This window comes from Bubalus kerabau, chromosome 21 (genome assembly GCF_029407905.1).
Source record: "Bubalus kerabau isolate K-KA32 ecotype Philippines breed swamp buffalo chromosome 21, PCC_UOA_SB_1v2, whole genome shotgun sequence".
Lineage (NCBI taxonomy): Eukaryota > Metazoa > Chordata > Mammalia > Artiodactyla > Bovidae > Bubalus > Bubalus kerabau.
In genome coordinates this window covers 23335209-23361815 of record NC_073644.1, presented here as the reverse complement: position 1 = coordinate 23361815, position 26607 = coordinate 23335209, and the positions used below count along the sequence as shown (strand labels likewise).

Sequence of the window (26607 nt, the reverse complement as noted above, 5' to 3'; positions counted from 1 at the left end):
GCCTGGAGAATTCTGTGGACTCTATAGTCCATGGGGTTGCAAAGAGCTGGACACGACTGAGTGACTGAGGTAAATATGGAATTTACCTCAGGGAAGATCCAGGGAAGCCAGTGGCTCAGTGGTAAAGAAGCTATCTGCCGATGCAAGAGTGCAGGAGACACAGGTTCAATCTCTGGTTTGGGAAGATCCCCTGGAGGAGGAAATGGCAACCCACTCTAGGATTCTTACCTGGAGAATCCCATGAACTGAGGATCCTGGCAGGCTACAGTTCATGGGGTCGCACAGAGTTGGACACGACTGAGTGACTGAGCATGCATGCATATGGGATTTGCGGATCAAAGTAAGGAAAACTGACATACTCACACTGAGTCTTTTAATCTATGAATATGTCATATCTTTCCATTGTTTGTTTAAATTTTCATTCATTTTTTCCTGCATGATTTGTAGTTTTCAGGTATGGGTATAAAATATGCTCATATTTTATAGTATTCTTAAGAATCTTATGTTTTTGATACTACTATAAATCGTGTAATTTTAATTTTATATTATACGGTATGCTTAATTTCTAATTTTATTTCTAATTTGAAAGCAACACAATTGAGCTTTTAATATTGACTTGGTCTCCTTCAACTTCTTAAAATTTACTTGTTATAGTAGCTTTTTTGCAGAGTGTTTTGTATTTTCCACATACAGCATCATGTCATCTACTGATCTAAACAGTTTTTTCTTTCCCATCTATAGGTACTTTGTTTTCTTTTCTTGCTCTTTGACATTGGCTGGGACCTCAGGACAATGCTAAATGAAAGTGAGAAGAGGGACATCTTTGCCTTCTTTTTCTTATCTTAGCCCCTTCACTGTTAAGTACAATGCAAGCTGTTGGTTTTCTGTAGATATTCTTCATCAGGTTGAGGAGGTTTATTTTTGTTCCTAGTTTGGTGAGGTTTTTTTTCTTTATTTTGTCATAAATAAGAGTAGAATGTGTCAAATGATTTATGTTCATGTACTGTGCTGATAATATGTCTTTTCTTTTTTTGCTCTATTACTGTGATAAAATATATTGGTTTTTGAGTGTTTAATTTACCTTGCTTTTCTGGTCTAAGCCTCATTTGGTCATGGTGGTTTTTGGTTTTGTTTTTACTGTGTTACTGAATTTGATTTACTAATATCTTTTTTTTTTTTAATTTAATTTTATTTTTAAACTTTACATAACTGTATTAGTTTTGCCAAATATCAAAATGAATCCGCCACAGATATACATGTGTTCCTCATCCTGAACCCTCCTCCCTCCTCCCTCCCCATTCCATCCCTCTGGGTCGTCCCAGAGCACCAGCCCCAAGCATCCAGTATCGTGCATCGAACCTGGACTGGCAACTCGTTTCATACATGATATTTTACATGTTTCAATGCCATTCTCCCAAATCTTCCCACCCTCTCCCTCTCTCACAGAGTCCATAAGACTGTTCTTATTAAAGATTTTTGTATCATGAGAAATGCTAGTAGTTTTCATAAGGTGTCATCATGTATTTTTTAAATTGTATGTTTTGATTATGGTAAAATGCACAGAAATTTTACTATCTTAACCATTTTTTAAGTGTACAATTCAGTATTATTAAAGATATTCACATTGTTGTTCAACAGAACACTTTTCATCTTGCAAAACTCAAGTGTTCACTCCAGAACACTTTTCATTTTGCAAAACTAAAGCTCTATGCCCATTAAAACTCCCCAGTGCCCGCCTCTGCCTGCCCATGGCAATCACCATTATACTTATTCTGTCTGTGAGTTTTACTATTCTAGTACCATACTGTGGTAAAATACATATAATATAAAACTGACCTCTAGAGACATTTGTTGTTGTTGTTGTTTAGTCACTAAGTTATGTCCAACTCTTTGCAACCTCATGGATTGCAGCACACCAGGCTTCCCTATCCTTCACTGTTTCCCTGAGTTTGCTTAAAATTAGGTCCTTTGAGTCAGTGATGCCATCCAGCCATCTCCTCCTCTGTCACCCCCTTCTCCTCTTGCCCTCAATCTTTCCCAGCATCAAGGTCTTTTCCAGTGAGTCAGCTGTTTGCATCAGGTGGCCAAAAGTATTGGAGCTTTAGCTTCAGCACCAGTCCTTCCAATAAATATTCAGGACTGATTTCCTTTAGGATTGACTGGTTTGATCTCCTTGTTGTCCAAGGTACTCTCAAGAGTCTTCTCCAGCACCACAGTTCAAATGCATCAATTCTTTGGTGCTCAGCCTTCTTTATGGTCCAGCTCTCACATCCATACATGACTACTGGAAAAACCATAGCTTTGACTAGACAGACCTTTGTCAACAACATGATGTCTCTGCTTTTTAATACACTCTCTAAGTTTGTCATAGCTTTTCTTCCAAGGAGCAAGTGTCTTTTAATTTTGTGGCTGCAGTCACTGTACACATTGATTTGGGAGCCAAGAAAATGAAATCTGACACTGTTTCCACATTTTCCCCATCTATTTGCCATGAAGTGATAGGACCAGATGTCATGATCTTTGTGTTTTGAACGTTGAGTTTTAATCCAGTTTTTCACTCTCCTCCATCACCTTCGTCAAGAGGCTCTTTAGTTTCTCTTCACTTTCTGCCATTAGAGTGGTATCATCTCCCTATCTGAGGTGTTGATTTTTTTCTGGGCAATCTTAATTACAGCTTGTGAAGAGATATTTAGTACACTCGCAGTTTTGCACAGCTACCACTTTTAAGCTTTAGAACATTTTCAGCCCAAAGGAAACTGTACCCATTAAGTAGTTGCTTCCCATTCTCACTTTCACCCTAACCTCTGACAATAGCTAATCAGTTTTCTGTCCGTATTGATTTGCTGACTCTTGATATTTAACTGGAATCATACAATATGTGGCTTCTTGTGTCTGATTTCTTTCACTTGGCATACTGTTTTCAACGTTGGCTGAAAAATACTTCATTGTATAGATACATCATATTTTGTTTCTCCATTCATTTATAGACATTTGGGTTTCTACCTTTTGGCTTTTGTGAGTAGTGCAGCTATGAATGTGTGTTAAATCACTTGAGTTGTATCTGACTCTTTGCGACCTCATGAACATAGCCCTCCAGGCTTCTCTGTCCATGGGATTCTCCAGGCAAGAATACTGGAGTGGGTTGCCATTTCCTCCTCCAGGGGAATCTTCCCAACCCAGGGATCAAATCCATGTCTCTTTCTTCTCCTGCATTTGCATATGGATTCTTTACCACTCGCACCATCTGGGAAGCACCACTGCTATGAATATTCATGTACAATTTTTGTTTGAACACGTTTCAGTTATTTTGATTATATATACAGGGGTGGAATTGCTAGGTCTTAGGTTATTCTGTGTTGAACTTTTTGGGGAACTACCAAACTTTTGGCCAAAAGTGAAGAGGAATGGAAGAGCCTCTTAATGAAGGTGAAAGAGGAGAGTGAAAAAGCTGGCTTAAAACTCAACATTCAGAAAACTGAGATCATGGCATCTGGTCTCATAACTACATGGAAAATAGATGGGTAAACAAAATGGAAACAGTGACAGACTTTATTTTCGTGAGCTCCAAAATCACTGTAGATAGTGACTGCAGCCATGAAATTAAAAGACGCTTGCTCCTTGAAAGAAAAGCTATGACCAACCTAGACAGCATATTAAGAAACAGAGACATTACTTTGCTGACAAAGGTCCATTTAGTCAAAGCTTTGGTTTTTCCAGTAGGCATGTATGGATGTGAGAGTTGGACCGTAAAGAAAGCTGAGTGCCAAAGAACTGATGGTTTTGAAATGTGGTGTTGGAGAAAACTCTTGAGAGTCCCATGGACTGCAAGGAGAGCCAACCAGTCCATCATAAACGAAATCAGTCTTGAATATTCATTGAAAGGACTGATGATGAAGCTGAAGCTCCAATACTTTAGCCACCTGATACAAAGAACTGATTCATTGGAAAAGACTCTGATGCTGAGCAAGATTGAAGGCAGTAGGAGAAGGGGATGACAGAGGATGAGATGGTTGGATGGTATCACCAACTCGATGGACCTGAGTTTGAGTTAACTCCACGAGTTGGTGATGGACAGGGAAGCCTGGCGTGCTGCAGTTCATGGGGTTGCAAAGAGTCAGACACTACTGAGTAACTGAACTGAACCACTTTATATTCCCATTAACAATGTACAAAGATTCCAATGTCTCTACATCCCCACCAACACCTGTTGTATTTCATTTTTTGGAATATAACCATCCTGATAGGTATCAAGTGGTATTTTATTTGTGATTTTGATTGCCGTTTTTCTAGTGGCTAATGATGTCACCGTTTGTGTGTCCTCTTTGGAGAAATATCTATTCAATCCTTTGCCCACTTGTTAATTGGATTGTCTATCATTTTGTTGTCATAATAATTTTAGATATTATGGTTTTTTAAAAAATAATTTTTGTTTGGCCATAGCACACCATGCAGGATCTTAGTTCCCTGACCAGGGTTTAAATCCATTATCCCTGCATTGGAAGTTCAGAATCTTAATCACTGAACCACCAAGGAAGTCCTTAAATCTCTCTTCTTTTTTAATGTAGGCATTTACAGCTGTGAATATCCCTCTGAGCACTGCTTTTGCTACCCCCTTTAGGTTTTGGTATGTTTACTTTTCATTTTCATTTCATCTCAAAGTAGTTTCTAATTTTCTTTCTGGTTTTTTATTTTTCCCATTTGTTGAGTGTGTTATTTAATTTGTATATATTTATGAATTTCCATTTTTCTTTTCCTTGATTTTTAGCTTTATTCTATTGTACTGAAGAGAATACTTTATATTCCTTTAATCCTGTTTAAATGTATTGGGATTTGTATTTTGACCTAACATATGTTAATATGTAGACAATGTGTTAGTCGTATGTTAATATATAGTCAATATAGATTGAAGGCAGGAGGAGAAAGGGATAACAGAGGACCTGAAGGGGACAACAGAGGATGAGATGGTTGGATGGCATCACTGACTCGATGGACATGAGTCTGAGCAAGCTCCAGGAGTTGGTGATGGACAGGGAGGCCTGGCATGCTGCTGTCCATGAGGTTGCAAAGAGTTGGACACCACTGAGCAACTGATCTGAACTGAACTAAACTGATGATTATCTTGGAGAATGCTCCATAGTTAGTTTATAGTGCTGTTCAAGTCCTCTCTTTTTGTATTGATGATTTTTCACCTCAGTGTTCTGTCCATTGAAAGTAGATTATTGAAGTCTCCACCTATTATTATAAAACTGTCTATTTTTCTCAATTATGTCCATGTTTTCTGGGGCTCTGATGTTTGGTATTTTTACTTTTATAATTTTTATATATTCTTAAGAAATTGACCTATTTATCAATCTATGGCATCTGTCTTTTTGTCTGGTAACATTTTTTTTTAAGGTTTATTTTGGCTGATGTTAGTAAAAAGGAAACCCATTTCTTTTTTGGTTACTATTTGCATGTTATTTGCATGAAATAGCTTTTTTCCATATTTTAGCTTTTGTCTTTTGATTTAAAGTGAGTCACTTGTAGACAACATATAGTTGAATTATTGGTTTTTTTATAATCCATTTGCCAACCTCTATTTTTCATTCGGTGAATATAATTCACTTATATTTAAAATAATTTTTGTAAGGAAGTACCATTTTGCTCTACATGTATGGATATGTATGTGTGTATGCATGTGAGTGTGTGTGTGTGTGTGTGTGTGTGTGTATGTATATATATATATATATATATATATATATATATATATATATATGTGTGCAGGCATACCTCAGACTTATTGTAGGGTCCAGACCATCACAGTAAAGGAAGTATCATAATAAAGTGAGTTACAAAAACTTTTTGGTTTCCCCATGCACATAAAAGTTATATTTATACTATACTATAGTCTGTTACGGAGAAGGCAATGGCACCCCACTCCAGTACTCTTGCTTGGAAAATCCCATGGACGGAGGAACCTGTTAGGCTGCAATCCATGGGGTCGCTAAGAGTTGGACACAACTGAGAGACTTCACTTTCACTTTTCACTTTCATGCATTGGAGAAGGAAATGGCAACCCACTCCAGTGTTCTTGCCTGGAGAATCCCAAGGACGGGGGAGCCTGGTGAGCTGCCATCTGTGGGGTCGCACAGAGTCGGACACGACTGAAGTGACTTAGCATAGCATAGCATAGCATAGTCTGTTAAGTGTGCAATAGCATTGTATCTTAAAAGAATGCAGCTACCTTAATTTAAAAATACTTTATTGTTAAAAATGCTAACCATCATCTGAACTTTCAGTAAGTCATAATTTTTTTCTGGTGAAGGATTTAAGCACGGTGTTGATGCCTTCTGACTGCAGGGTGGTGGTTACTGAAGATTGGAGTGGATATACCAATTCTTAAAGTAAGACAGCAGTGAAGTTTGCTGCATTGGTTGACTCTTCCTTCTGCTGTACTGATTTCTCTGTAATGTAGCATGCAATGCTGTTTGATGGCATTTTTTACATGTAGAACTTTTTTGAAAATTGGAATCAGTCTTTGTTTCAAACCTTTCTCTGCTTTATCAACTAAGCTTAGATAATATTTTAAACCCTTTGTTGGCATTTTAAGTCGTCACAGTATCTTTACCAGTAATGTATTCCATTTCAAGAAATCACTTTCTTTGCTCATTCATGAGAATCAATTCTTTTTCCTTGAAAATTTTATCATGAAATTGTAGCAACTAAGTCACGTCTGTAGCTGCTCTTCTCCTTCTCTTGCTGTTTCTACCACATGTGCAGTTGCTTTCTTTACTGAGACTTGAACCCTTCAAAGTCATCCATGAAGGTTAGCATCAGCTTCTTCCTAATTCCTGCTAATGTTGATATTTTACACAAATGTTCTTAGTGACACTTTAAGAGTGAATCCTTCACAGGTTTTCATTTACTTTTCCCAGATCCATTGAAGAAATCACTGTCTTTGGCAGCTTTCAAAATGTAATTTTTAAATAGTAAAACTTGGAAATTGAAATGACTCCTTACTGCAGAATAAATGTTGTGTTAGCAGGCATGAAAACAACACTAATCTTTGTACATCTCCATCAGAACTTCTGGGTGACCAATCTTATTATCAATGAGCAGTAGTATTTTGAAAGGAGTCTTTTTGGAGCAGTAGTAAATCTCAACAATGAGCTTAAAATATTTAGTTAACCACATTATAAACAAATGTGCTGCCATTCAGGCTTTATTGATACATTTATAGAGTGCAGGCAGAGGAGATTTAGCACAATCCTTAAGGGCCCTAGGGATTTCAGAATAGTAAATAAGAATTGTCTTCAACTTCAAGCCACCGCCTGCATTAGCCTGTAATAAGAGTCAGACTGTCGTTCAAAGCTTTGAAGCCAGGCATTGACTTCTCCTCTTTAGCTATTTAAGCTGGACCATAAAGAAGGCTGAGCGCCAAAGAATTGATGCTTTCGAATTGTGATGCTGGAGAAGACTCTTGAGAGTTCCTTGGACAGCAAGAAGATTAAAGCAGTCAATTCTAAAGGAAATCAACCCTGAATATTCATTGGAAGGACTGGTGCTGAAGCTGAACTTCTAGTACTTTGGCCACCTTGATGCAAAGAACTGACTCATTGGAAGAGACACTGATGCTGGGAAAGATTGAGGCAGGAGGAAGAATGGGCAACAGAGGATGAGATGGTTGGATGGCATCACCAGCTCAGTGGACATGAGTTTGAGCAAGCTCTGGGAGATGGTGAAGGACAGGGAAGCCTGGTGCGCTGCAGTTCAGGGGGTCACAGAGTCAGACACTACTTAGCTACTGAACAAGTGCGGTATCACAACCAGAAAATTGATACTGATAGAATTCATCAGCCTTGTATAGATTTCACATGTACTTGTTAGGTTCTGTGCAGCTTTGTATCGCAGGTGTAGATTTGTATACCATCTCTGTAATCAAGATACAAAACAGTTTTGTTATAAGTCACTCATGCTGTCCTTTTATAAACATGGATGCTTTCTTTCCTACCGCTTTCTCCTTCCTTAATCCCTAGCAACCATTGATCTACTCTCCATTTCTATATTTTGTCATTTCAAGAATGCTGTATAAATGAAATCATAAACAGCATGTAACCTTTGAGATTGTTTTTTTTCCATTCAGTGTAGTTCTTTTTAAATCCATCCAGGTTGTTGTCTGTATTAATAGTTTGTTTCTTTTATTCCTGAATAATATTCCATGCTGTGATGTACTGCATTTTATTTAACCCTTTGCATGTTAAAGGATTGTTTTCAGCTTTTGATTATTATAAATGAAACTGTAAATTTTTATATATAGGTTTTTGTGTGAGCATAGTATTTTCATTTCCTTAGAGTAGTGTGTCATAAATGCATGTTTAAGTTTTGTCAGAAACTGCTGAACTGTTTTTGAGAAGAATTTATCATTTTACATTTCCACCAACAGTACAGGAGAGATTTATATCCTCTGCATTTTTGCCAACGTTTGTTGTAATTATTTTACAAATATGTAATATATTTTGTATTGTAGCCATTCTGATAGCTATTTAGTGTTATCCATTTGTGGTTTTAATTTGCATTTTTCTGATGTCTGTTGATGTTGGATATTGCTTCATGTGCTTATTTTATCTTCTTCAGAGAAATATCTGTTCATCCTTTTTGCCCATTTCTTGTGGACTGTTTTTTTTTTTTTTTTTTTTGCTGAGTTTTAAGAATTCTTTATATGTCCTATATATAGATCCTCTGTTGGATATGTAGTTTGCAAATACCTTTTAGTAGCCTGTAGGTTGTCTTTTCATCCCTTGCACAGGGTTGTTCGTAGAGCAAACATTTTTGATTTTAACTTGGTCCAGTTTTTCAGTTTTTTTCTTTTTATGAACCATGCTTTTATTTTAAGGACTAAGAACTCTTTGCCTAGCCTTACTACCTGAAGATGTTCTGCTGGGTTTTTTTTATTTTCTGAAAGTTTTATATTTTGTATTAAGTGTGTGATCCATTTTGCATTAATTTCTATATAAGGTATGAGGCTTAAGTTGCAATTTATTTTTCTTTTTTTGCCTACTGATGTTCAGTTGTTCCAGCACCATTTGTTAAAGTATTTTTTCTACCTTTGTCAGAAATCAGCTGGACATATTTGCCTATGTCTCTTTCTCAGTTCTCTTTCCTGACCCACTGATCTATGTCTCTATCCTTCTTCCAACTGTCTTACTTTATCTTGCTGTATAGTAAGCTTTAATGTTGGATAGACTGATTCATCCTACTTTATTCCCTTTCAAAATTATTTTATCTCTTCTAGTCCTGTGCCTTTTCATGATAATTTTTGAATAAGATTGTAAATGTCTGTTTAAAAACTCTGCTAGTATTTTAATAGCTGCTACATTAAGACTATAGATCAATTTTGGGAAGAATGGACATCTTTACTATGTTAAGTCTTCCCGTCTATGAATATGACAGGACTTTCCATTTACTTAGCTCTTTGACTTCTTGCGTTAGCATTTTATAATTTTCAGGATATAAATCATATTTGTGTTTTCTCACATTAATATCTAAGTAATTAATTTTCTTTGGAGTGATTATAAATGATATTATGGTTTAAATTTTTATTTTCAGATTTGTTATTTCATGTTTGTTTGCTCTTTAAAATATGATTGAAATTTGTGTTTATCTTTATTCTGGAGCCTTGCTGAACTCACTAGTTCTGGAGGTTTTACTGTTGATTCTTTGGGACAATGACAGGCATGTTATTTGCAAATAGGGATAGTTTCATTGCTTTCTTTTGAATGTGTATGCTTTTTCGTACCTTATGATCCTGTATATGACTTCCAGTGCTATGTGAATAGGAGTGTTAAGAGAGGATATGTTTACTATGTTCCTGATTTTATGTGGAATGCATTCAGTCTGTCACCATTGTGTGATGTTAGCTATAGGTTGAAGAAGTTTCCCTGAGTGCTGAGTTTTGACTATGATGGCCTGCTTGGCTTTGTAAAATACGTATTCTGCCTCAGTATCATATGAGTTTTCTTTAGCTGTTGATTTGGTGGGTGATATTAATTGATGTTTAAATGTTGGGCATGCCTTGTATGCTTGTAATAAACCTCACTTCTTATAATTGTTTTCTATATTGCTAGGCTTCCTTTTCTAGTATTGTGTTTGAAATTTTAATTTATTGGCCATGCATGGCTTGTGGGATCTTAGTTCCCTAACCAGGGGTGGAACCTGGGCCCCAGCAGTTTAAAGCAGTTAAAGCCGTCCTAGCCATTGGACCACCAAGGAATTTTTACATCAAAGTTTGTAAGGAGTATTGGACTGCAGTTTTCTCTCTCTCTCTCTCTCTCTTTTTTAATTGCATTGGTCTGGTTTTAGTATCCTGGTAATGCTAGCCTTATAAAATGAGTTGAAAGTATTCCCTCCTTCTCAGTTTTCCAGGAGAAATTGTTTGAAATTGGTGTTAGCTATTCTTTAATTATTTAGTAGAATTCTCCAGTAAAACCATCTCGGCCTAGATATTTCTTTTTAAAGAGCTTTTTAATTACAACTTCAATTTGTTTAATGGTTACAAGATTATTTAAGTTGTCTATTTTGTCTTGGTTGAGTTTGGGAGTCTGTGGCTTTTGAGAATTGTTCCATTTCTTCTAATTTATGTCATCATAAAGTTGTTCGTAGTACTTTCTTGTTATCTTTTTAATGACTGCAGGGTCTATAGTGCACCCTTTGTGATACTACTTGTACATTCTGTCTTGTATTTTGTTAGTCTTGCTAGGTTTGTCAGTATTAGTGATTTTTTTTCCCCAGAGAACTAGGTTTTTGTTTCATTGATTGTTCTCTATTTTTCCTGTTTTAAATTTTATTGAGTTTTTGCTCTTATCTGTATTTTCTTACATCTTGTTATTTTATATTTATTTTATATTTATTTGTTCTTTCCTGGTTTCTTAAAATAGGAACCTGATACTATTTTTTTAGTAGCCTAATATTTAGTCTCGTTACTGCTCTCAATGCATCTCACATATTCATTTTCATTCCCTTCTGTGTATTTTTAAAAATTGTTTTATTTGAGACTTCCTCTTTGATCCAAGGATTTTTTGAACTGTTGTGTAATTTCCAGACATTTGGAGGTTTTCCTCTTGTCTTTCTATTATTGATTTCTAATTTGGTTCTCTTATGCTAAGAGAATAATTTAAAATTTTTTTGAGGTTTGTCTCATGGCCCAAGATATGTTTGATCTTGGTGGGTGTTCATGAATGCTTGAAACAAATGTCTATAATTGTAATCATCCTAGTTGATATTGAAAAGCCTGGTTTGTATTATCTTTAATACGTTTCCTTATTTTGTTTAACCGTTCTGTATGTAATCCTCCATCTCGGCACTGCTCCCTCTGCTATACAGAAGCTGCTTCATCCCACCGGGACTTGGACTCTGTTTCCGTCCACCAGCCTCCCTCTTGTGGGTGCCCGTTCTCTCTGCTTATATTCCAGCACACCAGTCCAAGCCGAACTCCGCCTAAATGTCCTCTTCACTCCACTCTGGTTCTGACTCTTTTTGTTGGGACATCGCCACTCCTTGGATGCCCTCTCCTCTTTCCTCTGATGAGGCTTTGATACCCCACACCAAGCCACCCCTTTGCAGTTACGTCCTCCTTATCTTTCTCTGGCTCTGACCTCCACATGTTGGTCCTCTCCATTGTGTGGAGGCCCTCTCCCTCACCTTAGGCTCTTGCATTTCACCTGCCTGCCCCTTCTTGAGGATGACCCTTCTCACTCTGCCTGGTCTTGGGTACTGCCCTCAGGGCTGCTTTCTGACTGTGCATCCTTCTCATTCTCCTTGGGTTGTGATAATCTACTTCAGGTTAAGCCTTTGTGTGGATGCTCTCTTCACTCTTTGTCCTCTACACCAGCACCAATCCCTGGTATAGACTGCTCTTCATCATATTGGGACTCTGAATCTTGATGCTGGATCACTTCTACTCTGTTGGAAGGATACCCACCTCAAATACTTAGGCTCTGATACACATGCTGGACTACCCCTCCATGTGGATGCTCTTCTCATCTTATTGAGGCTGTGCTTACTCTGCCCTGTTGGTGCCCTTCTCAGCTAGCTTGGCCACTGATATCCCACTGGGCAGTCCTTCTCTTCACTTCTTGATCTCACTTAGAGGATTCTGACTCTGCCCTTTGTTATGGTTTTAGGACTTAATCGTTTAGGAAGAAAAGGAAAGTTGAAAATGAAGAGAAATAGGAAATGAAAGCTCAGCATTCGCTTTAGAAGAGAAAAAAGTTTTCTCTTTGAATAAAGGATGTTTAGATGTTATATTTATATACTTTGCTTTTCAACTTCTGTTGTTTAAAATACAACAAGAACTCTGATTCTTTTGTGTTCTGCTTACCTTGCCTTTTCTTTTTAAACTAATATGCTTTTGAATAAATAGAGAATAATAAAAAAAATTACTAAAAGCTTATTAGGAGGCTAAAGTCTTAAAAGTTGTTTTCATTCATGTTTTTTCAATAAAAAATTAGGTATAAAGAATGGAGGTTGTTTCGATTGTGATAAATGTCAAGTCAAATGGGAAAAGTACTGGAAGATTTAGAAAATCTTATGTATTCCTATGTCATATTCAAGTATAGCATGCTTAAGAATTTTAGCCACTATGTAAGTCTATGAACATTGTTTTGGGGAGAAGTCACTGGGTGCTTAGTAGACAATGCTGACCATTAACAAGCATATTTTCATAATTCTGTGATACTCATTAATTCTCAGTACAACATACAAATCAAGTAGTGTGTTTTCAATTACAGAGTGACATGCAATATAAAGGCAGAGTGATAGGTGTAGCTTTTTTTTTTTTGGTTTAATTATATAGTTTATTCGATGTTTACATTTGTTAATGAGTATGCATGCATGTATGCTGAGTCATTTCTGACTCTTTAGCAATCCCATAGACTGTAGCCCACTTGGCTCCTTTATTCGTGGAATTTTCCAGGCAAGAATACTGGAGTAGGTTTCCATTTCCTATTCCAGGGGATCTTCCTGACCCAGGGATTGAACCTGCGTCTCTTGCATCTCCTGCATTGGCAGGAGCTTTTTTTTTTTTTAATGTTGCCTTTGAGATCAAAAGTATTCTTACAAAAGCATAGTCTTTTAAAATAAAAACATGGCCTTGACTTTAGCAGTATAAGTAAGAAAACCAGATGTATCCAGATTCCAAGACTGACTTGCCTGTATCTTGGAGGATATGGTATCTCAGAGGAGTCCACTGAGCATCTGGCTGTGAGGTCCCTATTAGTCAGTGTCTTCACTCGTGTTATGTGTGCTCTCATGCATATGATATCAAAAAAATTTCCGTATGATTTATTCTTGTTTCTAAATGAAAATAAATGTTAATAGGGAATATAAATAAAGTTTAGAATTGGTATGAGAGATTGCAAAATGGTTTCATTCAAACAGAATAGAAGACAGTGGTGACAAGTATAGGTTATTAAATGGGATAGAAATAAATTAGAAATTCATTTTAGAGAACGGCTTACTGGTTAAGCCTTGTGGCATTAATGGAAAAAAAAAAAAAAAAAAAAAAAGACATGGTTCTTAGTTAAATTTAACCTGAACATGAGCAAACAATATTATGCTGTTTGGCAAGAAAACAAATAGATAAAAGCATTTGGTATGGGTTTTTAATCTATAGATGCCTTCTTAATAATCTATATGTTCAGAGAGCCTTTTCACTTCTGTTAACTATGCTGATAAAATAATCGAATATAGATACAAATCAAAATTTACAAGCTAATGGATAATACATACCACAGAGATAGATTAGGAATATTATGTTATTTAGTTTGTAGAAGAGAGTATAAGAGATAACTTTATACATAGGTTTCAAGTAAATGAAGGTATTTCCCTGAGGTGTCCGGCATTGATTTACATTTGTAGAAGGATAAGTGGAATATTGATTAATCTTTGTAAGAGATATTAGGCTAGAGAAAATTCTTTTCATTGAAGATTGCTGAATTGAGTAACCTCAGAAAGTCTTAACAATAAAATTAATGAATTGTTTGCATGGATGAAAAAAGTTGTGTCATTTATAGAGTTGAAAAATGAATGGCTCTGCAAAATATTGTAGTTTGTGCTGAAAGATGGTGACAGTTCCTTATTTATGCATTTGCATTTTTTTTTTTTTTTTTACTGAGACTTTTAAAGGTGAGGAGGGGTACCATAGACTAATGCACAAACTGTATTATAGCTTATTCCTTAAAGGAAAGTATTTTAAAATACTCTAGGCCACAACTGCAGTCTTTGATATATATGAGCCATATTCTAAAAAGCCTTAAAAACCTCCACTATTTCATGTCCTGAGCCCAAACTGTCAAAGAAGGCATGGTTCCCTAGTGAATACTTGTGCACTAACTCATTTGAGGACAGAGTTCTTTTTGAAGCTCAGATACTCTGATTTTTCCCAGAGGACAGTTTGCTATTTCTACTTGACATTTCTTAGAAGAAAAATAGAAAGTGTAGCCCTGTTAGTTTCCCACTGTAAAATGAGTAGATCATCATTATTTTATATTTATTCTGGTCTTTTATTTTTTAAAACCAATCATAACTTTCGTACATAATTAAAAGTACATTGCAGTCCAATATGAAAGGTAGACTTTAATTTTTCAGTGACTCAGTTTTTTGTTTTTCCATTTGAAGTCTTCATGGATTTAGAGGAGTATAAAAAGAATTTAGGGCCTTCCCTGATGGCTCACAGAGAAGGCAATGGCACCCCACTCCAGTACTCTTGCCTGGAAAATCCCATGGACACAGGAGCCTGGTAGGCTACAGTCCATGGGGTTGCAAAGAGTCGGACATGACTGAGCGACTTCACTTTCACTTTTCACTTTGATGCATTGGAGAGGGAAATGGCAACTCACTCCAGTGTTCTTGCCTGGAGAATCCCAGGGACGGGGGAGCCTGGTGGGCTGCCGTCTATGGGGTTGCACAGAGTCGGACACGACTGAAGCGACTTAGCAGCAGCTGGTAGCTCAGATAGTAAAGAATCTGTCTGCAATGCGAGAGATGCAGGTTTAATCCCTGAGTCAGGAAGACCCCTGGAGAAGGGCAGGGCAACCCACTCCAGTGTTCTTTTATTATTTAATTTATTTTTTTTTTTATTGAAAGATCATTTCTTTACAGAATGTTGTGGTTTTCTGTCATACATCAACAAGAATCCGCCATAGTTAAACCCATGTCCCCTCCCTCCCGAACTTCCCTCCCATCTCTCTCCTCATCCCACCCTTCTAGATTGTCCCAGAACCCCTGTTTGAGTTCCCTGAGTCATACAGCAAATTCCCACTGGCATCTGTTTTACATATGGTTTTGTAAACTTCCGTGTTACGCTCTCCATACATCTTATCCTCTCACTTCTACCCTACCCCTGTGTCCGTAGGTCTGTTCTCTATGTCTGTTTCTCCATTTTTGCCCTGAAAATAAATTTAATTAGTACCATCTTTTTAGATTCCATATATTTGCATAAGTATACTATGTTAAGAATCCACCTGCAATGCAGGAGACCTGGGTTCAGTCCCTGGGTTGGGAAGATCCCCTGGAGAAGGGGACAGCTACCCACTCCAGTATTCTGGCCTGGATAATTCCATCTACTATATAGTCCATGGGGTTGCAAAGAGCTGGACACGGCTGAGAGACTTTCACGATATTTATATATCTCTTTCTGACTTATTTCTTACTTACTTATTACTTTATATAATAAGCTCTAGGTGGCAATGACACCCCACTCCAGTACTCTTGCCTGGAAAATCCCATGGATGGAGGAGCCTGTTAGGCTGCAGTCCATGGGGTCACTGAGGGTCAGACATGACTGAGTGACTTCACTTTCACTTTCCACTTTCATGCATTGGAGAAGGAAATGGCAACCCACTCCAGTGTTCTTGCCTGGAGAATCCCAGGGATAGGAGAGCCTGGTGGGCTGCTGTCTATGGGGTCGCACAGAGTCGGACATGACTGACGTGACTCAGCAGCAGGTTCATCTACCTCATTAGAACTGTCTCAAATGTGTTCCTTTTTTGGCTGAGTAGTATTCTATTGTATATATGTACCACAGCTTCTTTGTCCATTTATCCTTCGATGGCCATCTGGGTTGCTTCCATGTTCTAGCTATTGTAAATAGTGCTGCAGTGAACATTAGGGTACATGTGTCTTTTTCAATTTTGGTTTCCTCAGGGTCATATGTCTAGGAGTGGGATTGCTGGGTCATACGGTGGTTTTATTCCTAGCTTTTTAAGGAGTCTCCACACTGTCTTCCATAGTGGCTGTGTCAGTTTACATTCCCACCAGCAGTGCAAAAGTTCCCTTTTCTCCACACCCTCTCCAGGATTTATTGTTTGTAGAGTTTTTGATGATGGCCATTCTGACTGGTGTGAGGTGGTATCTCATTGTAGTTTTGATTTGCATGACTCTGATAATGAGTGATGTTGAGCATCTTTTCATGTGTTTGTTAGCCACCTGTATGTTTTCTTTGGAGAAATGTCTTTTTTAGGTCTTTTCCCCACTTTTTGATTTTGGGCTGTTTTTTTTTTTTTTTTTTTTTTTTCCTGGTATTGACTTGTATGAGCTGCTTATATAGTTTGGAAATTAATTCTTTGTCAGTTGTTTCATTTACTATTATTTTCTCATATTCTGAGGTTTGTCTTTCACCTTGTTTGTAGTTTCCTTTGCTGTGCAAAAGCTTTTGAGTTTAATTAGGTCCCACTTGTTTATTTTCGTTTTTATTTCTATTACTCTAGGAGGTGGGTCATAGAAGATCTTGCTTTGATTTCTGCCTGTATTTTCCTCTTAAGAGTTGTATAGTTTTTGGTCTTACATTTATGTCTTTAACCCATTTTGAGTTCCTCTTTGTGTATGGGGTTAGGAAATGTCTGATTTCATTCTTTTACATGTAGCTGTCCAATTTTTCCAGCACTACTTATTGAAGGGGATATCTTTGTTCCATTACATATTCTTGCCTCCATGTCAAAAATAAGGTAACCATAGATGTGTGAGTTTATTTCTGGATTCTCTGTTTTGTTCCATTGGTCTATATTTCTGTTTTTGTACCTGTACCATACTGTCTTGATGACTGTAGTTTTGTAGTATAGTCTGAAGTCAGGAAGGTTGATTCCTCCAGCTCCATTCTTGTTTCTCAAGACTGCTTTGACTATTCAGGATCTTTTGTGTTTCCATATGAATTGTGAAATTTTTTGTTCTAGTTCTGTGAAAAATGCCATTGGTAGTTTAATAGGAATTGCACTGAATCTGTAGATTGCATTTGGTAGTATAGTCGTTTTCACAGTATTGATTATTACTACCCAAGAACATGGAATATTTCTCCATCTGTTTATGTCATCTTTGATTTCTTTCATCAATGTCTTATAACTTTCCATATACATGTCTTTTGTCTTCTTAGGTAGGTTTATTCCTAGATATTTTATTCTTTTTGTTGCAATGGTGAATGGGATTGATTCCTTAATTTCTCTCCCTGATTTTTCATTGTTAGTATATTGGAATGGAAATGGTTTCTGTGTATTGACCTTGTATCCCATGAATATGCTGAATTCACTGATTGCCTTTAGTAATTTTCTGATAGTTTTGGGGGGGTTTTCCTATGTATAGTATCATGTCATCTGCAAACAGTGAGAATTTTACATCTTCTTTTCTGATCTGGATTGCTTTTATTTCTTTTTCTTCTCTAATTGCTGTAGCTAGGTCTTCCAAAACTATGTTCAATAATGGTGAGAGTGGACACCCTTATCTTGTTCTTGTTCTTAGAGGGAATGCTTTTAGTTTTTCACTATTGAGAATAATGTTTGCTGTGGGCTTATCATATATGGCCGTCACTATGTTGAAGTGGGTTCCTTCTATGCTCTATTTTTGAAGTATTTTTATCATGACTGGGTGCTGAACTTTGTTGGCTTTTTCTGCATCAGTTGGGATGATCATATAGTTTTTATCTTTCAGTTTGTTAATATAGTGTATCACATTGATTGATTTGCATATATTGAATAATCCTTGCGTCCCTGGAATAAACTGGACTTGATCATGGTGTATGAGCTTTTTAATGTGTTTTTGAATTCTGTTTGCTAGAATTTTGTTGAGGATGTTTACATCTATGATCATCAGTGATTCAGTTTGGTTCAGTTCAATCGCTAGGTTGTGTCTGACTTTTTACAACCCCATAGATTGCAGCATGCCAGGCTTCCCTGTCCATCACCTACTCCTGAAGTTTGCTCAAATTCATGTCCATCAAATCAGTGATGCCATCCAACCATCTCATCCTCTGTCGTCCCCTTCTCCTCCTGCCTTCAATTGTGCCCAGTATCAGGCTCTTTTCCAATGAATCAGTTCTTTGCATCATGTGGCCAAGTTTCATTTTCAGCATCAGTCCTTACAATGAATATTCAGGATTGATTTGCTTTAGGATTGACTGGTTTGATCTCTATACAGTCCAAGGGACTCTCAAGAGTCTTCTCCAACACTACAGTTCAAAAGCATCAATTTTTCAGTGCTCAGCTTTCTTTATGGTCCAACTCTCACATCCACACATGACTACTGGAAAAACCATAGCTTTGACTAGAAGGACCTTTGTTGGCAAAGTAATGTCTCTGCTTTATAATATGCTGTCTAGGTTGGTCATAGCTTTTCTTCCAAGAAGCAGATGTCTTTTAATTTCATGGCTGCAGTCACCATCAGCAGTGATTTTGGAACCCCCCAAAATAAAGTCTCTGACTGTTGCTGTTGCTTCCCCATCAATTTGCCATGAAGTGATGGACTGGATGCCATGATCTTAGTTTTCTGAATGTTGAGTTTTAAGCCAACTTTTTCACTTTCCTCTTTCACTTTCATCAAGAAGCTCTTCAGTTCTTTTTGCTTTCTGCCATAAGGGTGGTGTCATCTGCATATCTGAGGTTATTGATATTTCTTCCAGCTGTCTTGATTCCAGCTTGTGTTTCATCCAGCCTGGCGTTTCACATTATGTATTCTGCATATAAGTTAAATAATAAAGTTAAATAAGTAGGGTGACAATATACAGCCTTGAAGTATTCCTTTCCCGATTTGGAACCTGTCTGTTGTTCCATGTCCAGTTCTAACTGTTGCTTCTTGACCTGCATACAGCTTTCTCAGGAGGCAGGTAAGGTGGTCTGGTATTCCCATCCCTTTAAAAATTTTCCACAGTTTGTTGTGATCCACACAGTTGAAGGCTTTGGTGTAGTCAATAAAGCAGAAGTAGATGTTTTTCTGGAACTCTCTTGCTTTCCTCGATGGTCCAACGGATGTTGGCAATTTGATCTCTGGTTCCTCTGGCTTTTCTAAATCTAGCTTGAACATCCCAGGAAGTTAACAGTTCATGTACTGTTGAAGCCTGGCTTGAAGAATTTTGAGCATTACTTTGCTAGTGTGTGAGATGAGTGCAATTGTGCGGGAATCTGAGCATTCTTTGGCATTGCCTTTCTTTGGGATTGGGATGAAAACTGACCTTTTCCGGTCCTGTGGCCACTGCTGAGTTTTCCAAATTTGCTGGCATATTGAGTGCAGCACTTACACGGCATCATCTTTTAGAATTTGAAATAGCTCAACTGGAATTCCATTACCTCCACTAGCTTTGTTTGTAGTGATGCTTCCTAAGGGCCACTAAACTTCGCATTCTGAGATGTCTGGCTCTATGTGAGTGATTACACCACCGTGGTTTTCTGGATCATGAAGATCATTTTTATGTAGTTCTTCTGTGGATTGTTGCCACCTCTTCTTACTATCTTCTGCTTCTGTTAGGTCCGTACCATTTCTGTTCTTTATTGTGCCTATCTTTACATGAAATGTTCCCTTGGTATCTTTAATTTTCTTGATGAGATGTCTAGTCTTTCCCATTCTATTGTTTTCCTCTATTTCTTTACACTGATCACTGAAGAAGGTTTTCTCATCTCTCCTTGCTATTCTTTGGAACTCTGCATTCAGATGGGTATATGTTTCCTTTTCTCCTTTGCCTTTCACTTCTCTTCTTTTCTTAGCTATTTGTAAGGCCTCCTGAGATCACCATTTTGCCTTATTGCATTTCTTTTCCTTGGGGATGGTCTTGATCACTGCCTCCTGTACAATATCATTAACATCTGTCCATAGTTCTTCAGGCACTCTATCAGATCTAATCCCTTGAATCTGTTTCTCACTTCCAGTGTATAATCATTAGGGATTTGATTCAGGTCATACTTGAATAGTCTATTGGTTTTCCCTACTTTCTTCAATTTAAGTCTGAATGTGGCAATAAAGAATTCATGATCTGAGCCACAGTCAGCTCCCAGTCTTATTTTTGCTGTCTGTATAGAACTTCTGCATCTTTAGCTGCAAATAATATAATCAGTCTGTTACTGGTATTGACCATCTGTTGACGTCCATGTGTAGAGTCATCTTCCGTGTTGTTGGAAGAGGGTGTTTACTATGACCAGCGTGTTCTATTGGCAGAACTCTGTTAACCTTTGCCCTGCTTCATTTTTGAACTTCAAGGCCAAACTTGCCTGTTACTCCAGGATCTCTTGACTTCCTACTTTTGCATGCCAGTCCCCTATGAGTAAAAGGACATATTTTGGGTGTGTTAGTTCTAGATGGTCTTGTAGGGCTTGATAGAACCATTCAGCTTCATCTTCTTCAGCATTACTGGTTGGGGCATAGACTTGGATTAGTGTGATATTGAATGGTTTGCCTTGGAAACGAACAGAGATCATTCTCTTGTTTTTGAGATTGCATCCAGTACTGCATTTCAGACTCTTTTGTTGACTATGAGGGCTACTCCATTTCTTGTAAGGGATTTTTGCAACCAGTAGTAGATATAGTGGTCATCTGAATTAAATTTGCTCATTCCAGTCCATTTTATTTCACTGATTCTAAAATGTTGGTGTTCACTCTTGCCATCTCCTGTTTGATCACTTCCAGTTTACCTTGATTCATGGACCTAACACTCGAAGTTCCTATGCAATATTGTTCTTTACAGCATCAGACTTTACTCCTACCACCAGTCACATCCACAGCTGGGTGTTGTTTTTGCTTTGGCTCCATCTCTTTATTCTTTCTCTTAAGTGATACTGGCCTGTAATTTTCTTTTTTTGTTTTGTCTTTGCCTGATTTTGGTATCAGAATGATTGTGGCCTCATAGAATGAGTTTTGAAGTATTTCTTCCTCTGCAACATTTTGGAAGAGTTTCAGAAAAATGAGCATTAGCTCTTCTGTAAATGTTTGATAGAATTCCCCTGTGAAGCCATCTCACCCTGGGCTTTTGTGTTTTTGGAGATTTTTGATCACAGTTTCAATTTCAATATTTGTAATTGGGTTTTTCATAATTTCTATTTCTTCCTGGTTCAGAGTTGGGAGGTTGAACTTTTCTAAGAATCTGTCCTTTTCATCTGGGTTGTCCATTTTATTAGCATATAGTTGCTCATATTATTCTCTTATGATGCTTTGTGTTTCTGTGTTGTCTATTGTAACCTCTCCTTTTTCATTTCTAATTTTGTTGATTTGATTTTTCTCCCTTTTTTTCTTGATGAGACTGGCTAGTGGTTTGTCAATTTTTTTTATCTTCTCATAGAACCAGCTTTTGGTTTATTAATCTTTGCTGTTGTTTCCTACATTTCCTCTTCAATTATTTCTGCTCTGATCTTTATGACTTATTTCCTACTGCTGACTTGAGGTTGTTTTGTTCTTCTTTTTCCAGCTGCTTTAGATGTAGACTTACATAATTCATTGCTTTTCTTGTTTCTTAAGGTAGGATTGTATCACTGTAAATTTCCCTCTTAGAACTGCTTTTGCTGAATCCCATCAGTTTTTGGTCGTCATGTTTTCATTGTCATTTGTTTCTAAAAATCTTTTGGTTTCCCTTCGTATTTCTTCAGTAACCTCTTTGTTATTTAGTAATGGATTGTTTAATCTCCATGAGTTTGGGTTTTTTTGCAGTTTTTTTTCCCCTGTAGTTGATATCTAGCCTCATTGCATCATGGTCAGAGAAGATACTTGATATGATTTCAGTTTTCTTAAATTTACTGAGGCTTGATTTGTGACCCAATATGTGGTATATCCTGAAGAATGTTCCATGTGCACTTGAGAAGAAAGTGTATTCTTCTCCTTTTGGATGGAAAGTCCTGAAGATACCAGTAATTACCTTTAAATGTAAAGGAATTAGATGCACCAATCAAGAGATACAGACTGACTGAATAGGTACAAAATCAAGACCCATGTGTATGCTGCCTACAAGTGACCCACTTCAGACCTACAGACACATACAGACTGAAGGTAAAAGGATGGAAAAAGATATTCCATGAGAATAGAAACCAAAAGAGAGCCAGAGTGGCAATCCTTATTTCAGACAAAATTAACTTTAAAATAAAGAATATTATAAGAGACAAAGAAGGACACTACATAATGATCAAGGGATCAATCCTAGACAAAGACATAACAACTGTAAATATTTATGCACCTAACATAGGAGCAACTCAATACATAAGGCAGACATTTAGAGGGATAAGAGGGGAAAATCAACAGTAACACAACAATAGTAGGGGTTTTTAACACCCCACTCACACAAATGGACAGTTCATTAAGACAGAGAATCATACACACATATACACAAATAGAATTTATAATAGGTTATATAGTAATTTTCAAAAAACATAAGGAATTCTTAAGTTGCTTTAGGTAGAAAGGCATTCTCAATTTTAGTGTATATTGATGCTGTACAACAGTATTCCAAGATACATTCTCAGATTGTAGATTCTGAGATGTACAATTGAAATAATATTTTTTGAGTGCCTCACAGGCTCTTAACAGTCTGTCTCTTGGTTCTGGCCAGAAACAACTTCCTAAAAGAGGTTAATTTTTCTATAGCATTTACTTTTTCCCCCCCTTCTGTTTGACCTCTGGAAACTTGTGCAGTGCCATATGAATGTAGCCAAGCTTGTCTGATCTTGCTGAATATACTCAGAATTATGCCTGCTTGACCTGTGTAGAATTATGCTTGGGTGACAGTTTGGTTATAGAAAGTTGAAAGGCCACAGTTGTTGGTTTATGTGATACGTATGTATATGCTGTTGCTTTTCAGTCTTTTTTGGAGGCAATTTACATCTTTTTACCCATGGGCTATATATATGTTGATTATTTTCTTTCATAGTTTATTTTTATATGACTCTTGAAATGGATTCAGATTTATTAGATCTTAATAGGAGAAAGAAAATATTGAGTTAAGGGAAGAGTGAAGAGCATAGGTTAACAGAAATTCTTATATTACGATTTTATTAGGTTGCTGTCTCAAGATTGGAACTATAGCTTGAAATACAGCATTTGAGTTTTGGTATTATCAGATTAGTGCTTTATAACTGAGGTGTGTATACCATATTATGTGTGTTTTTTAAACTTTTTATTTTAATTACATGATTTTTATTAAAAACAATTACTGAGTATTTGCTACATGATGATCTACTTTTGCAAAGCATTTGCGGCAGAGATAATCAATTTTTGTCATAATATGTTATACCTCATTTTTTCTACTACTTTTGAAAGTAGTTGATTAAGATGTAACAAAAGGAACTGAATAATATTGAGTGATATTTTATGCTAGCTCTTGCAGAGCCAGAAATTACATCTTTATTCACTCCATGGTATACCTTGCCCTCTAATTTTAATATATTGAATAATTACACAACTATTAAAACTATCATCTTGTTATAAAAAAGCCGCAATAAAATAAAATCCCTGTTTGACACTCCCCCTCCTCCATACACACACTGTTTATATTAGGGTAGAGTTTGTTTATTTTTAACTTTTCATTTTGAAATTATTTATGACTTAGAGAAAAGTTGCAAAGGTAGAATTTCCATATATTCTTTACTCCTCTTTCCATACTATTAACATTTGCATTACCATAGTACAGTTATCTGGAGAAGGCAATGACAACCCACTTCAGTACTCTTGCCTGGAAAATCCCATGGATGAAGGAGCCTGGTAGGCAGTCCATGGGGTCGCAAAGAGTCGGTCACGACTGAGCGACTTCACTTCACTCACTTCATACTTTATCACTGGAGAAGGACATGGCAACCCACTCCAGTATTCTTGCCTAGAGAATCCCATGGACAGAAGAGCCTGGCGGGCCGTGGTCCATGAGGTCGCAGCGAGTCGGACATGACCGAAGCGCCTGAGCATGAGTACAGTTATCAATACTAAGAAGTAACCAGTAGTGCAGTACTATCAACTGAAATACAGACTTTATTTGTATTTGACCAATCTCATGTCACTGATAGCATTTTTCAATTCAGTGTGTTAGTCACTCAGTCATCTCTGGCTCTTTGTGACCCCATGGACTGTAGCCCACCAGGCTTCTTTGTCCATGAAATTCTCCAGGCAAGAATACCGGAGTAGGTGGCATTCACTTCTCAAGGGGATCTTCCCCACCAAGGAATCTAACCTGGGCCTCCTGCATTGTAGGCAGATTTTTTACCATCTGAGCTACTAGGGAAGTCTCATTCAGTAGCTCACATAACATTTAGTATCTCACATCATATTTAGTTGTCACATCTCTTTAGTCTTCTCTAATCTGTGATAGTTCTTTGATGCTTCATAACCTTGACACTAATCAGATATTTTGTTCACTGTCTTTCAATATGGATTTGTCTAGTGTTTTCTCTTTATTAGATTCGGATTATGCATTTTTGGTAAGAATATCAGAAAAGTGATGTGTCTTTCCAGTATGTCATAGCAGGGTCTGCCTGAAATTGATATGTCTTTTTCCTGATAATACTAACCTTGATCACTTGATTAAGGACTGATGCTGAAGCTGAAACTCCAATACTTTGGCCACCTGATGCAAAGGACTAACTCATTTGAAAAGACCCTGATCCTGGGAAAGATTGAAGGCGGGAGGAGAAGGGGACAACAGAGGATGAGATGGCTGGATAGTATCACCAGCTTGATGGATATGACTTTGAGTAAGCTCCAGGAGTTGGTGATGAACAGGGAAGCCTGGCATACTGCAGTCCATGGGGTCACAAAGAGTCAACATGACTGAGTGACTGAACTGAATTGAATCTGATTAAGGTGGCTTCTGCCAGGTTTTCCCACTGTTAAGTTTTTCTCTTTTTAAATTAATACCAAGTTAAATAAGGAGGTCATTAGACTTAGGAGGCTTTAATGCCTTAGTAGCCTAAATAAGCAAACCAAAACCTATATATATCAGTGCTTTAATGTTAAGAAATCAAAACCTAAGGACAACACATCACAAACAGCCACCTACGCTTTCCTAAATAAGGCAGCGGCTTACACAGTAGCCAAGAAAATACTCTCCTTGCTTGGCTTCCAACTCCTCTCTATAAAAATCTCTTTCCTAGCTCCTATAGGTAATGTAATAATGCCTCAGTTTATTTCTTAATATTAATAAATGTCATAGTTTTATGGGTTATTGTCTAAACGTATTTATTTTGTTGTTAAAATTGTTCCAGCTTTGAAAATTGGGAGATGTTAGAAGAATAAGAGTTTTCAAAAATAAATTGAGACATATTATATTTTTAAGACTTTATTTGAGCAAAAATCCAATAGTTAAGCCCTAAACTGAAAGTGGTGAGGAGGCCTTTATGCTCAAGAGTGAAGGGAGAGACTTTATTATAGAGCAGGCTCAGAAGCAAAGCAAGAGAAGTATTTGATTGGCTGTAACTTCGTGGTGGTGGTTTAGTTACTAAGTCGTGTCTGACTCCTGCAACCCCATGGACAGAAGAGCCTGGCAGGCTATAGTGCATGAAATTCTCCAGGCAAGGATACTGGAGTGGGTTGCTATTTCCTTCTCCAGGGGATCTTCCCAACCCAGGAATCGAACCCTGGTCTCCTGTATTGTAGTTGGATTCTTTACCAAATGAGACTGTAGCTTACGTGGTTGCCTTATTTGGAAAAAGTAGGTGGCTGTTTGTGATAGATTTTGATTTCTTCACCTTGAGGCATTATAGGCATAGATTTAGCTTACGTAAGCAGGCTGCTAAGGTACTAGAAGCACCTCAGTCTAATGGTCCCCTTGGTTAATTTATTTAACAGGAGCAAAACCAGATATATAAATATGTTTAAATAATTGCAAAGCTAAGTGTAAATGGCTGTAGAGATTGTTGCTCTCAACTTTACACTTAAAAATAAGGTGGAACAAACTGCAAGCTCTGGACATTTCTTGAAACAGAGAGCTCAATTTAACCAACTCAAAATCTCCAGAGAGATGCATGCTTACAGGAAAAGATGAGATGTGAGCATTAGCTTATATGGGCAGACACCTCTGAAAATGCGTGCGAGCATTTCAGTTACATAGGCAACAAATTGGTAAAGGCCAGATGTGGGCAGGTTAGAATGGGGAGCCTCTGAGGGCAGCAAATATAGGAGCAGCTTGAGTTCTTTTGCAAAATATCTCCACAGGCCCCACTTGATGAGAGCTCTGTTGACCTATGCCTCTTGGCACAGGCCTAGGAGGAGGAACAGCAGTTGTTATGGAAAGGGCACAGAATATTTCCTGGATCCTTCTCCTGTATCTTTTCTATGTATCAATAACCATAAGTTTAGAAAGAGGGGTTCCTTAAAATACAGTCCTTATGATACTGGTAAAAACCAATGAGGCTG

The 26607-nt window shown here is 37.3% G+C and overlaps 1 protein-coding gene across 3 annotated transcripts in view; it reads left to right on the top strand.

Annotated features, from left to right (window-relative positions):
• LOC129636064 (protein hinderin-like) overlaps window positions 1-26607 on the top strand; it is a 68024-nt gene that overhangs the window by 22935 nt on the left and 18482 nt on the right. Inside the window, exons 5-6 of one of the 3 annotated variants that reach the window (XR_008706608.1) lie at window positions 92-340; window positions 742-1157. The exons of 1 other annotated variant lie outside the window; for it this stretch is intronic. Coding sequence is in view for 1 of the 2 variants with exons in the window: in XM_055559342.1 (XP_055415317.1) it covers window positions 742-799 (58 nt within the window). In the remaining variant the exon portion in view is untranslated. Of the gene's footprint in view, window positions 1-91; window positions 341-741; window positions 1158-26607 lie in introns of those variants that run through there. One more of the 3 variants, XM_055559342.1, reaches the window with a different exon arrangement.